The sequence below is a fragment of the Lepeophtheirus salmonis genome, chromosome 7, assembly GCF_016086655.4.
Source record: "Lepeophtheirus salmonis chromosome 7, UVic_Lsal_1.4, whole genome shotgun sequence".
NCBI classification, from domain to species: domain Eukaryota; kingdom Metazoa; phylum Arthropoda; class Copepoda; order Siphonostomatoida; family Caligidae; genus Lepeophtheirus; species Lepeophtheirus salmonis.
This window is the reverse complement of record NC_052137.2, coordinates 11,113,042-11,127,755: the sequence shown is the minus strand read 5'-3', so window position 1 is coordinate 11,127,755 and position 14,714 is coordinate 11,113,042. Positions and strand designations below refer to the sequence as shown.

Here is a 14,714-nt window from a genome sequence, read left to right as displayed (position 1 = left end):
GGGCGTCCTCCTTATTTACCAAATTCGAAGACATACACAGATGTGCTCAAAATTGCAATTGAAAGAGCATATAAGTATTATGGCTATGATCCTGAAACCCATATTGAGGGGAAAAATCAAGAGGAATCCAAGTGCACAGAGGAAGAAATAGAACGTGTTATGGATGAAAAATCCGATTTGTTATCGCTTCCTAATGCTCCAGGGGCAAAGCATATCAAAGTCATGGGAGCTCCTCCTAAATTACCTATACCAGTAGCAAAATTGAACTGTGGTGGAGCTAGAAGTTGTCTATCTCGTCTATTACGTTACCGATCTGGTCATCAACCACCTAATTATGGAAATCCACAGTTTATGCCGTCTTGGTGGCCAAACGACATTATTGAATGGTCACAAATAAAAAATTTAAGTCATAGATACGAGGGCTATTTAGGTAATTCATATAGTAATTGCTTACGTATTGCTATAATAAGAGGCTATGCATACTATGGATATGACGCGAATACCTATGTGGAAGATCTCAATGGTGGATCTTCTGCGGTATATTGGACATTGGGAGACCCTCAAAATATGACAGCATCTACACTTCCTAAAATTACGTGCATTCGATCTGAAGGCAAATCTAAGAAACCCATGCCAAACTTGCTTCTTATTGAAAATACAAATTCTACGAATGAAAATAAAATGTCGTCTAAAAGTGATAGAATTAATGATTTGATTGTTCCTGCTCTTTTGTCCAGTCTTAGGCCTGTTCCCTTAAAAGTCAGATTTAAGAGGAAGGCACATCCTCTCATGAATTTTCTACATGAAGATTACTTGAACAATAAGCGTTACACCGACGTACTGTTAGTTTCTTCCACTGGGCAGAGGTTCAAAATGCATAAGTTGATTCTAATTCTATTTAGCTCAAAAATGAAGTCAATTCTTTTAGAAAATCCAGATCAAGTGTATACAATTATACTTCCAGATATTTCATCTGAAGTCCTAAAACTTTTAATTCATGCATTTTATGTTGGTGAAGTTGTATTAGAGAACGAAAAAATTAAATCAGAAGTATTGAAGGCAAAAGAATTCCTGAGTGAATATGGCTTACTTCAAAATTTTGAATGCTCAATGGTTACCTCGAATAAAATTGATCTCAAACTTAGGGATTCGTCATACATGACTCAATCACCAGCTTTATCTGTTGAAAATTCTGATATAGAAAACGTTGATGGCGATGAAGAAGAAACAAATTTTGAAATTAGTGCAAATGATAAAGAGATTAATGATGCCGAAATTAATTTTGACGATATAATTGAAGCTGTTGCAACAAAAATAGAGGAAGAAGAGAAGGCTGTTACCTCTTTGAATAAAAGACTACCAAATAATGAACGAGTTAATAAATTGATTGGAATTAGACGGAGTGTTCGTCAAAGGCGGAAAAAAGATATGTCTGATTTTGAATTAGGAGGGAGTAGTGATGTAGATTCTCCTACTTCTCCCATAATTAAAGAAGAGCCAGTTGATCATGAAGATGAAGACATTCATCAACAGATTACTCTAATAGATGATGAACACTGTGATTTGCTGGCTATATCCAGTCCGCCTATTAAAATAGAAAACATCGAGGATCAACGCCAAAGTTCTATCAGCTTAACAACACGAAGGTCCACTAGAAATATAAATAAAAGAAATCATTCCTCTGAGCCTTGTGAATCACAAATTTCTAGTAAGCAAGGATGTTCGCCAGTCAGTATTCCCATTAAGCGCTGTAGATCATCGTCGTCATCCTCTTCTGAAAGTGTTGCAAACAAGCCTCGAATAGAAGAAATTGATATAGAAAAACTGGATAGTATCATCAAGGAAGGAGGCCCTAAGGCCTTGTGTACACTACTAATGAAATCAGGATTTTTAGGTGAAAAGCCTCCCAAGTGTAGTTCTTGTGGTGACCATGCTTCTCTTATTACTGACAATGACAATGTTGATGGTCTCGTTTGGCGGTGTCCAAATGAGGGCCACCCTGATATTTCAGTTAGAAAACATTCCATTTTTGAGGATAGTTCAGAAAATCTTTGCTGGATTATGAAGATCATTGTTTGTTGGAGTGATAATACGAGTTTAAATCAATGTCATCAACTTTTTGGGGCAGACATTGATAAGATTTTTCAATGGTATGACAAATGTAAGGATTTTTATGGGACTCTTTAGCTACAATTTTGATGATTTTTTTTTATTAGATTTTCAAGGTTGATTTATATTTCCATATTTTCTTTTAAATTTATTTTATATAGATAGCTTTTTTTTTTTTTTTTTTTTTTTTTTTTTTTTTTTTTTTAGAATTGCAAAGCGATTGTAAAGTCTTAATTGAATTAATGTAAATTAACTATTTTTTGTCATGAATGCCTGTAAATTTATTTATGTATTTTATTCAATCATATTAACTGTTAGAATTTTTAAGTCCCTATGGCTAATGATATAATTAACTTAGTAACGGAAAGATCACTTATTTTACTATTCATTATAATAATTATTTATCATTGTGGAATACATATATATATATATTTATATAATTACATAGATAAGTATTTTTATCATTTGTTTCATGTTACATACATATTGTGCACTGTGCATACTTCATAGTATACAGTTTTACTCCTTGATGGAATTTATTTTTCTTAGTTGTGAAGTGTTGGGATTTTGAAGTGGATTACATTGAGCTTTTATAACGTGTGAGTTTTTAATCTTCTTTATTGTATTCAACATTCAGATAAGATAAACACAGGGTAGGCTATTGCATCATCCTGTATGGCCTTATATATTATGTACATATAACATATGTATCATCAGAGCTCAATTTAAACCAATCTACTTTCCTCTCGTGTCTTTCTCTTGAATTATGTGAATATTAATTAAAATTATTCATCCTTATAAACATTAAGTCAATGTTAATCTAGTCAACCAGGGTATTTTTACTTTTTTTAATGTTTTGTCTGAAAAAAAAAACAAAGCTTTTCTCTTCTTGACGAAACATTATAACTTCGATATAAAGACCGAAATAAATTGAAATATTGTTCATGAAATTTAAACTGGTATCAGTTCATCTTTAGATAATGCTTTGTGCCATAAATATTATTTATACTGATATAACCATTTATATTTTCTGATCTTATTAGAGATAACGCCTACTTCATCTTGTCCATTTTGTAATGTCATGATTTAGTAATGCTTCTTTTATAACTCAAATAAGTCGACAAATTTGTGTTAGGATCTTAATTTAGTATAATGATTATTTAATCTATTTCATACAAATTTTTTAGAAAATGTATCTGTTTAAGTATTAAATCGAAATTTTTTTAAATAGTAGACATTAACTAAGTCTACTGTATTGATGTCATATTTTATTGAAAGCGTGGCTATACATTAGTATAATAATCTTACTGTGAAAAGGTTGTTTTTCAGAGTACTATGGATTTTTGTTTTTGAAATTCATAATTCAAGTTAGATAAGATAATTTTTATGGTTATGGTTATCATATTGTGTGTGTTTTTTTTTGTTTTTCCATATCTGATCTAGCAGGTTTTTTATTTACGATTTTCAAAACAATATAAATTTTCAGTTATATAGCTACAATGTTAGAGGGTAGTTCAGATCCACAAATACTAAGAGTTTTTTCAGATCCGGAATTTTATTTGGATCAACATGAGGATACTCCAAAGGAAAGAACAATTTCCCATAACTCCCTTGGGGATAAAAATATCAATTCAATCCTTCAGAAAGGAGCGCACTTTCTCCAAAATCTTGCAGCTACTGTAATCAAGGTAAATTATGTTCAAATTTAGTTCAAAATTCAATTCTTTCGTGTACCTACATAGTCCTGGAATCCACTGAATATATGAACCTTAATCTTATATATTTTAGTTCATTTTTGAAATAACTATTTCCAATAAAATGTTACTTATGAACCACATAAGACATTGGGTTAAGAGTGAGCAAAGTTTAATTGAAATACATTCACATATTTTTAAATAATTATTTGGTCCTGATAATTCGATTATATGTAAAGTATAATTTCAGTTATCTCAATATAACCGGTTAAAAGCCTGGATAATTGTTAAATGTAATTAATCTTCATAAATACGTAGAACGTTTAAAAAATGAAGTCCCACAAATAGAAAATGCTATCATACCTATATATTCCTGTGGAAATCAATTATTTATTTGACATAATAAACTATGGATTACATTTGATATTTAGTTTTCATGCATGTACATACGTATAATATATACTTCATTTATCGGATTATCACCCTTGTTACATATAAAAAATAGTAATGGAATCCATTCCTCTAACGCTGAAAGATATTCTTAAATCTCGTGTTGCAAGTTTGAAATTGATTTTGATTCGTGATTTTTTTGTAATCGTGAATCGGATCATCCCTAGTCTGACCATATAAATATTTTTAAAAACATATGTTAAGAACACTGTTTGACTTGGAATATGAACTAGATACCAATTATAATCAATTGCAGTATTGTTATAGTAATGCATGCATCCCACTGCCACCCCTCAGCTACGTCCCTGTATTGTATGATTTTTATTTCTTTTTGAGTATTTTTCATTCTTATGCACAATTTTAGAATCATGGCTACTGTTTTTGCTCGCTAAGGAAAGTGACTTTGTAATGACTAATTAGCATCATCCTTGTTAAAAAAAGGAGGGTGTATTCTTCGTAAAGTTGACCCTTGGAATCGCTTTATTCTGCTTCATATTATTATGTATGTGCTTATTTCCAATAAACAAGATTTGTTCGTCTAGATACAGCGATAATAAGTCCAATTGTTTCAAAAACGGATGTTTGAAAAAAGTTCAGCTCTCTGACGTATGCATTTTGATTTAGTTTCCATTGCCAAGAAAAGTAACTGAAGTATTAAGTAGGAATTGATGTGTTAGTAAAAAAAGAAGATGATCAAAGAAAAACATCATAGTTCAACAATTATCTTTGTTTAAAGCGCTACAACATAATTAAATCAATTTTTTTATCATCAGTAACAGTACAATGGACGTCAAACGGCTATGGCAACCAAAAGAGCTCCTGTTATAAAAATAGGAACTGTTGTACAGTCCAAAGTTGTTACTCTAATTCCAGTATCTAAGGTATTTTTTTTTTAAACAAGAAATTAAATCATTCAGTTATTATAATCAATAATATAAACGATGCCTTTATAAACTCGTTTAATGAAGCTCAAGAATGAAATAGAATCACCTTGACAAGTAATTAACATTAAGCGAATCTATAGACGTGTTCTTACCCGTTCGACTTTCCAAAATTAAATTTTTATTCTCTGGATTAAGGATTGTTAATAGATACATTCTACAAGATCATGAAATACCACAGGCAGTTCCTTACCACGTCGGATCTAAACTCTATGTCCAACCATCTTAGACTTTCATGGCGCTCACTCAATTCTAAATCGGTATAGATGTGGAATATTGACGAAGACTAACTCAAAAAAATTAATGTTTATGTTCATGTACCTATATACATATATGAACAAAGTTTAAATGTTTTAGATGATTATAATACATATATATTAAGATGGAGTGTAATATTGGCTATGAGTTTAATATGCTATTAACTTGTTATTAGTGATATACCTAAGTACTAACCTACGTTTTTTATAGATGACTTGGTCTTTTGATTATAGGTTTCTTAATTTATGCATTTAATTGAACGTTTAGGATCCTGAAGCAGCAGACCTTATGGTTCCTGGAACAAGTTATAAAGCCATTTCTAAATTTATAATATCTGATGATGTACATGGGCTTCGAGAGTTTTTAGATACTAGCCATGTTAATATCGAAGATAGAGATGAGGTATTAAATGACCTGATCAAACCCTCATTTTATTTTAATGCTCTGTTTTTTTTTCAGGATGGAAGTACATTACTTCATTTTGCTGCCAGCAAAGGTAACAAGGATATTGTTTCAGTACTTCTGAATCATTCTGCAGATGTTCAAGCCGAAGACTTTCAAAAGTGCAATCCTTTACATGTTGCTGCTCGAGAAGGCCATAATGATGTAGTACATGAATTAATCGATGCAGGGAGTTTCATCAATCAAATAGATATGGGGATGTGGACTCCATTCATGTGGGCTTGTTATTATGGCCGAACTGATACAGCTTCTGTTTTAATCGATTGTGGATGTGAAATTAATGTTAGGGGTCAGCAGCAGGTATCGCCATTGAACTGGGCAGCAGGAAGAGGTCATGAAAATATTGTGAGACTTCTTCTTGAAAAGAATATGATTGTGGATTTAGGCGATAAATATGGAACAACTGCTCTAATTTGGGCCGCTAGAAAAGGCTACATGGAAATAGTTCGACTCCTTTTAAGACATGGTGCAAATGTAGATGCAGTTGGAATGTATTCTTGGACTCCATTACTCGTGGCTACCGCTGGAAATTTTATTCAGGTTGTTGATTTAATCCTGGAAAAAAATCCTAATGTCAATAAAGTTGATAAGGACGGACTTACAGCTTTGGCAATCGCATGTAAAGAGGGATATACGGAAATAGCTTTTAAACTGATTTCCTTTGGTGCATACATCAATTTGCAAGATAAATATGGGGACACAAATCTCATGTATGCAGCTAAAGGTAAAAAAACAAAACTTTAAAGATGCATAATTTTAATATTTCATATAGGGGGTCATAAATCCATTGTCGATGCACTATTGAAAAAACATGCTGATATAAATATGAGAGGGAAAGATAATCGGACGTGTTTACATTGTGCCATTGATAAAGGTCATACATCAATTGTCAAGTCAATACTTAATGTAAATCCTGATTTGGAACTTAGAACCATTGATGGTGATACTGCTTTACTCCGAGCAGTCAAATGTAGAAACGAAGATATTGTTCAAATGCTTCTAGATAAAAAGGCAAAACTATCCGCAACAGATACAAAACAAGATACTGTTCTTCATATAGCCATGCGAGCCCGGTATTGTATAATTATATACTATTAAAAATAAATACATTGATTTTTTTTTTTTTTTTTTTTTTCAATTTTAGATCTAAAGCAATAGTAGAAATACTACTTCGCAACCCGAAGCATAGTCAACTATTGTATAGGCCAAATAGATCAGGAGAAACTCCTTACACAATTGATATAAATAGCAATAAATCGATTTTGGGTCAAGTGTTTGGTGCTCGTAAATTAAACACAAATGAGGATGGGGAAAATATGTTAGGATATGATTTATACTCTAGCTCTCTGGCAGATATTCTAACCGAACCATCACTTTCAATGCCAATAACTGTAGGGCTTTATGCTAAGTGGGGATCGGGAAAAAGTTTTTTGCTTGGTAAACTCCGGGATGAAATGAAATCATTTAGCAGAGAGTGGGTGGATCCTTCTTTTCACAACTCTCCTCTTCTTTTTGCAATTATTTTACATATAGCAGCCTTTATTGGCATTACAACCTTGATAATTTCGTATACAGCTTCTTCATTAGGAAATACTAGTGGATTAGTTGGACTTATTGTCGCACTTTCCACGATTGTGCTGTCTTATATATTCATTTTAATCATTCGTCAAGGTTCCTATAAATTTAATTGGCTCTCTTTTAATATCACCATTGCATCAAAGTTTAATTCGTTGAAACTAATATTACAAGTCATGTTTTGTCATCCTCCTGGACAAGAATTCATCAATTCTGTCATTGAGGTTCAACCATTGAGACTTTTGTTTACGGAGCAGACTAAAGGTATGAAAATACAATTGTAAATTCATATTAAGTAGATATTTGAACTTTACATAGATGTATTTTTGTGTTTCTTATTATTTTCAAATTATATTTATAGTGATTACCTCAGCTGGTGGTCAAAATTCAGTGACTCCAATGATTGGTTCGCTGTACGATGCCGTTGAAAAACAATATGGAAAATTTGCTAGTCGGCTTTTTCGAGCATTTCGGCCAACGCCTGTTAAAAATACTTCACCTATTAGATGGAAAAAAGTTTGCTGCATTCCTTATATTGTAATCTATTTCATTTGCTTCTTCCTTATTCTTGCTGGAGTTGTTTTAATTATGATTGAGCTTATGTACACAAACAATTCAGTTCAAATGAATTTCAATAGTCCAAAGATATTTGATCATCCAGTAGCTTCAACTAAGAGTGCATTTGAATTAAAAGACGATGATGAAATGGAAGATGATGAGAACGAGGAAGATGATAGAAGACGTATAGATCTATTTGAGCTGGACATTGAAGAAGAATTTACTACTGAAAAAATTATTGTTGGTTTGCTGATATTCATGGCGATTATGCTCCTAATTATCATAGTCGGCAATTTTTACAACATTGTACGAGGCATCCATGCATTGATATTTTCTCAAAGACAGCATTTCCATCGGACTGTATCAAAAGTGGATTTAGTTAAAAGTGAGGGTTATCTGCAAGCTGTTAAGGGTGAAGTTCAACTTCTACAGGAGATGGTAAAAGGTTTAGATGCTTTTACTGGTCAGCAATCTCGAATGGTAGTTGTAGTAGATGGTTTAGACAGTTGTGAGCAAGGAAAAGTATTGTCAGTATTAGATGCTATGCATATGTTGTTTTCCGATAGGGTAAGTTCTTATACATATAATTTTTATAAAAGCTATACCTACCCTTTGCACATATTAATCGTATACTGTTCTTATTCTGTAGGGATCTCCTTTCATTATAATTCTGGCTATTGATCCTCACGTTATTACAAAAGCCATTGAATTGAATCTGAATAGAGCTTTCATTGACACTAGTATCGGTGGAAACGCATATTTACGCAATTTGGTACATCTTCCATTCTTTTTTGCAAAATGCAGGGCTCCGCAAAGTTAAAGTGGCTCAAAAAGTTGCAAATAAACTTAAGAGTATGTATGGTTCTTCAGTATTAATTGAAGAGGTCCAAGGTGATAGAAGAACTTCAGTAGACTCTGTATCTACTTCAAAAACCAAAAAAAACTAGTAAATGTCATCTTAGAAAGGTTGAAAGTGTTGCAAGCAGCCTTGGTAGTAGAGTTCTAGCTACACCTGGAGAACCGTCTGATCTCACTAAAATTCTCCTTAGTGACGATTATTTCTCGGATGTAAATCCTAGGAGTTTGAAACGTCTCATGAATGTTATTTATGTTATGGGAAGATTGCTCAAAGCATTCCACATTGATTTTAATTGGCACAGGTTATCGTCGTGGGTTAATATCACGGAACAATGGCCTTATCATGCTAGTTGGATAACAATATTTGTAGAATTAAATGAAGGTGAATTTATAATACTTCTCGAATTATTCTTATTGTTTTTTTTCAAATAATTAATAGATCACCTTGATGACCTTACTCCTTTGAAATCAATTTACAATATAATTAAAGGTATAATTCCCACTCAAAAAGATTTAGAACCATTATTAGAAATGGATCGTGATGAGAAAAAGTTTGAAACTTTCCTTTCATTGCACAAAAAGAATTTGGCAGTTTTGGATGTCAAGATTTTTTTGCCTTTTACAATTAATCTGGACCCCTATTTAAGAAAGATAATAAAGGATGAAATTCATAACATGGAGGAAATGGGTATTGAAGTTCCTACTTTAGAAGGTTCTAGTAATGTTGCTCCGTCGTCGACTCCAGCTCCTACCTTGACAAGACGACAAGCGACAGAGTTAAGTAGAAAAATGTCACACCATGATTTAGGTAACCTCGGTGGTAATACTCCTGGAGTTCCCTTTCCAAGCTACCCAATTTATACAACTCCTATTTCAAGATATTCTGCACCAACAGCCTCTGGACAAAATTCAAATACTCAACCAGGGAAATTTTATGACATTTATCATAGACCTTTAGAAGAAAAAAGTCAATCTCTCATTCAACTTCCATCGGATTTAACGGAACAGAACTTGGTAAGATATTTATTATCAATCGTATGATATGATAATTATGAAGTTATGCATTATTTAGTCTCAACAATCAACTGAGGAAATTTGTGAATGGGTGAGAACATTTAAGGGGCTCTCAACTAATAAGTTAGATGAGTATTGTTCAAAAATTATTGCTGAAAATGTAAGTGGTCAGGTACTCAAGTCTTGCAATTTGGATGAACTAAAAGTTGTGATGGGGATGAATTTTGGAGACTGGGAAATTTTTAAGAACGTAGTTCTTGCTCTCAGAAATCACGAAAAGAAGAATAAGATTGTCAAGTTTTCTTTGGAAGATTCTACAGATCATGTTCAACTCCTAAAAAATCGCCAAGAACCCCCTATTACTCCTATTCCAACTCAACAAAAGAAAGTTCATCATCAAGATAAATTTGAAAAACAGGTTTGATAAAGCAAAGCTTCATTTTTAAGTAGTTTACCTTACTTGATTTTTAGGTAACTCTTGAGGATGCTATGATATCTGGCCTACTTTCAACTCTCAATGAAGATGCTCAAGAAGATGTTTTATCCGAGGAGATTAGTAGTTTTAAGGGAAGCATGGGTCAGCTTTCCCATTTAAATTTGTCTCCAAGCATTGGAAGTATGAATGGTGTTGAAGTAGAATACAATAAGGTTAATCCACCTCCTCATCGAAGTCGTACTCAGAGTGAGAATGAGGCTAGTGTAATTTATCTATCTCACGCAAGTCCATTGTCTACTTCAAAACTTGAGGCACATATGGACATTGAAAAAGGGTCAAGGTAGGAGTAAAAATAATTAAATTCAATTTTGAACCAATTACCTATATTTATAGGCCTAGAAATTTATCAGGAATTCCCTCATGGGCTAGTCAGGGAGATGTACCTGTAATGGTCAGTGTTCCTACGACTCCGATAACAGATGATCTCCAGCCGAATCTTCATTTAGATATTTCCTTGGACAATTCCAGAAATTTAAGTGGATCTTCGATAATGAGAACTAAAATTGTAGATGATACGGATCCTTATTCTTGGCTGTCATCGACAGCGCCAACTAGTCCAAGCTATAAACGGAAAGTTAATGAGGGATTGAAAGAGCGTAAAGCTTCATTTTTAGAAAGTTTGGGACACAGATTCTCAATTGGCTCGTCAATGAATCAGGTTCTTCAGTCCCATATTAGTTTGGAAAAAGTAAAGAAGAAAACAAAATCTGGAGAAAACTCACCGACGAGCTATGATTCAGACGATCCTTTATCTTCTCCTGAACAACTGACAGTGAGCAAACGACCCAGCTTTTCAAATTCCAGAGGGCCTCACATTCAACAAATATTTAGCAGCCAAACAGAAAGTCAAGATCATATTTTAACTGCCGTTCTCCCAGATGGGAAAAATTTGACAATGCCCTCTGATCACAAGGCCTGATTTAGTTGTGTACTTGAGGAGTAGTCACTTTTTGCGATACAGTACCCTGTAATCTAACATGAATTCTATAAAATAAATTATATTTATTTATAAGCATAAGTCCGAATATGGGATGACAATTTATTCGTTAATATGTTTTATATATTACAAATCACCCTCTGTTAGAGAAATCATTTAGTTTCTAGGATAATTAATCCATGTTATACATGACAACTAAAAAGCGCTCCACAGGGACTCAATTTGTTTAAATTAGTAATAATTAAGTATCCCAAGACAGATACGAAGAAGCAGCTTGAGCAGATAAGCCGTAAGATTTTCGGTATTATTGGCATAATTTGAAGAAGGAATTTAACACCATTTTAGATTGTGGTTTCTATTTTGTAATAAAATTAAATTACTTATTAAAAAATATATTATTATAAAGCATGCCGTAATTTAAATTGAAGTGGCAAAATAACGAATATGAAACAATAAAAACATCAGTAGAAAATAAACATAATTTCAAATTATAATTTTTTAAACGTTTTATTAATAAATTGGATAGCAAGTATGAAGCTACAATTCCATTCAAGTTTCGTCAATAAATTAACGCAAGAAAAGGACGACCGATTTCATTTATTTTCAGGGGGTGGGGTGTGGGGGGAGAGAAGATAAATGCTGAAGGAAAGTTGAGAAAAATAAATATGTATTTATGCGTGCCATTATGGAAATTTGCTTCATTTTTATCATTTTATCTTTCCTTCTTTCCTTAATGTAACAATTTCGTCCTTAATACTTCACAAAAAGGCATACTAGAGCTAAAATGAGTAAACTGCGAGACACCTCTCCAATAATACAAGCTTGTGCTGCTAAAAACGTCACAAACAACAACTAATTGCCTATTCATTCATAATTCTTAAAAAAATTAGCAAATATTTTTTGGGTTAATAAAAAGGGACACACTATAAATTCAGAATTGCGTTGAGTCTCCACACGTTTAGTAATATGTAATGTTAAGTTTCCTTTCTTCTCAATAAGTGAATGAACTTGGAATGATGCTGCTGATTGATGCTGTTTGAGTACAAGAGGAGAATACTATCCGGCAATTCCTATTATTTTTTTTCTTATTCGACTTCGTCACAGAAGTTAATGATCCAAAAGATTGTCTATTAATAATAATTGTATAATATATATCTATAATTTTGATAGTTGGAATTTCATATTTCAAGCATCCTCGTGGCGAAGCATGCAAAGCATCGAACAGAGTGAGTGCATGCTTGAGAATGGCTAGGCTTTCTAAGAAATCAGAATCGGTGGTTTCTTCACGAAAATAAAATATAAATATATATATATAAGAAAATAAGCGTTGGTCGTTAAAGAAGGGTACACTTTCGCTTGCGATTAGGTTTGGGCGCAGGACATAAAACAGCGCGAATGGCTTCATCAAAAACAGTTTTTAAACCCTTCTGCGTCAGGGCACTACATTCAAGATACTTGACAGCACTTACGTCCTTGGCCATGGCAAGACCCTATAAGAAATAATATAATTGTTTAAAATAGAGTTGGAAATAGAGTAAGTTGTTGACATACTTGAGGATATGTAATAGGTGCTAAACGTTTTTCTTTTAACTTTTCAAGGGTTTCCTTGTCTTCTCTAAGATCTAATTTGGTTCCAACCAGAATAATTGGGACGTTCGGACAGTGATGCCTTACTTCTGAATACCACTTTGCCCTCACATTTTCAAATGAGGCAGGATTAACAAGTGAAAAGCATATAAGGAAGACATCCTACAATGAAACAAGGAAACAAGAAAACAAGAAAATACAATCAAAAGATTTTCAAGGATGCAAATTGTCTCATCTTACAGTCTGAGGATAAGATAGAGGACGGAGTCGGTCGTAATCTTCTTGTCCAGCAGTGTCCCAAAGTCCTGCAAGCAAGGAAAAATGAAGATGCTTCATTAGTGAGAGGCAAACAAGTGCAAATACCTAAATTAATGGGTCTTCCATCAACCATGACATTTGCAGAATAATTGTCGAACACGGTGGGGATGTATTCTCCAGGGAACGCATTCGTCGTGTAACTTATCAAAAGACAAGTTTTACCTGAAATCAAAAAACCCCAAAATCAACATCAAGCTTCCACAGAGCTCCAGAATCTCTTACCCACGGCTCCGTCGCCCACGACCACGCACTTGATTGCCTGCATTGCTTCTATTTATCAAGGATCCAAAGGCGAGCTGATGTAATCTCACTTACTTAATTCTCTTCTTCACTCCAATCTCGTCTCGTCTCGTCTCCTCTTTTCCTTCTTCTTCTTCTTCTCCTACGGCTACACTTAAGAGAAGATAAGGGACTTCATTCTTATCACTTACTCCGGAACCCAACCCATATCCGTCCTCATTACACAATCCTCCTCCCTCTTTTTATCACGTCAGTAATTACTAATGAGTAATTTCTATCTCTGTCCTTGTTCTCACAATGTGAATGAATACTTAATGATGAATGTACGTCTCACGTCTCTCTCCTCCCTCTTCGCCTAGTGCTTATATATGCAGCAGCAGCACCACCACCACCACCAACAGCAGCACCAAGATCTCCTGCTAGTAATGAAGGAAGGAAAGAAAAAAGGATTAGATTAGTATTTAGTAGTAGTAGTAGTAGTAGTTGTAGTAGTCCATCCGTCCTCCTCCTCTTCTTCTTCTCTCCTTCTTTTCTCTTTCTTTCCTCCTTCTTCACCTACCACACGATCTGCAACTCTAGCTGCATGCACTCTTCTTCTTTTCCTTCTTTCACTCTCTCTTTATCCTCTTCTCTCTCTGTTACTCAACTCCAAAAAGACAAACACACTATACTATCTACCAGCAACCAACAGACACTTTAACAAACACACACTCACACACTTGGGTGGACAAGTTATTTCATTATTGTTCTAATAATCTTTCGAAAAAGGAACTTAAGGGACTATTGAATGGATTGAGTAATAAACCAACTTAAATTTCAGAAGTCATTGAGACGCTCACTCTCCTTCCACAAATATTTATGAACTGCTCTCATTTATAAACTATTTTGTAAAATAGTACCAAAAAATCAACGCGTGAGGGATACATACAGACGAACAAGGGGGTTGATTAAGAAGTTTCGTTTATACATGACAATTTAATAATTGAATTATGGCCATGTGACCAATAGACACTCTTAATATTGTACTATATAATAAATCGCCTCACTAAATTTCCCATAATCTAATAGGATGAGTTTTGGATTTACTTTATTTAAATTAACCGCCTACATAGTTCTATTATGTTGCACATGGAGTGTAAGATGCATGAGCCAATTGCGATAAATGATTTTATGATAATAGTACTTAAATATGAGCATGAGTTTATTATCAATGTTGA

At 33.5% G+C, this 14,714-nt stretch overlaps 2 protein-coding genes across 2 annotated transcripts; one reads left to right on the top strand and one right to left on the bottom strand.

Moving 5' to 3' along the window:
- The first annotated feature begins 3,593 nt into the window (after positions 1–3,593).
- Positions 3,594–11,433, top strand: Arms (Ankyrin repeat-rich membrane spanning). The gene is given in 13 exon segments (XM_040717196.2): positions 3,594–3,797; positions 5,720–5,854; positions 5,912–6,638; positions 6,687–6,987; positions 7,059–7,753; positions 7,851–8,614; positions 8,697–8,834; positions 8,836–8,966; positions 8,968–9,287; positions 9,345–9,919; positions 9,978–10,337; positions 10,391–10,695; positions 10,749–11,433. Coding segments are annotated over 13 exon segments (5,226 nt in total). The 5' UTR covers positions 3,594–3,608; the 3' UTR covers positions 11,335–11,433.
- Positions 11,434–11,691: 258 nt separating this feature from the next.
- LOC121122195 (ras-related C3 botulinum toxin substrate 1) lies at positions 11,692–14,698 on the bottom strand. The gene is made up of 5 exons (XM_040717200.2): positions 13,480–14,698; positions 13,303–13,419; positions 13,180–13,244; positions 12,904–13,101; positions 11,692–12,842 (listed from the first exon to the last, which is right to left on the bottom strand). The coding sequence occupies exons 1-5, from the start codon at positions 13,520–13,522 to the stop codon at positions 12,687–12,689; spliced, it is 579 nt and encodes a 192-aa protein (XP_040573134.1). The 5' UTR covers positions 13,523–14,698; the 3' UTR covers positions 11,692–12,686.
- Between the last annotated feature and the right edge of the window lie 16 nt (positions 14,699–14,714).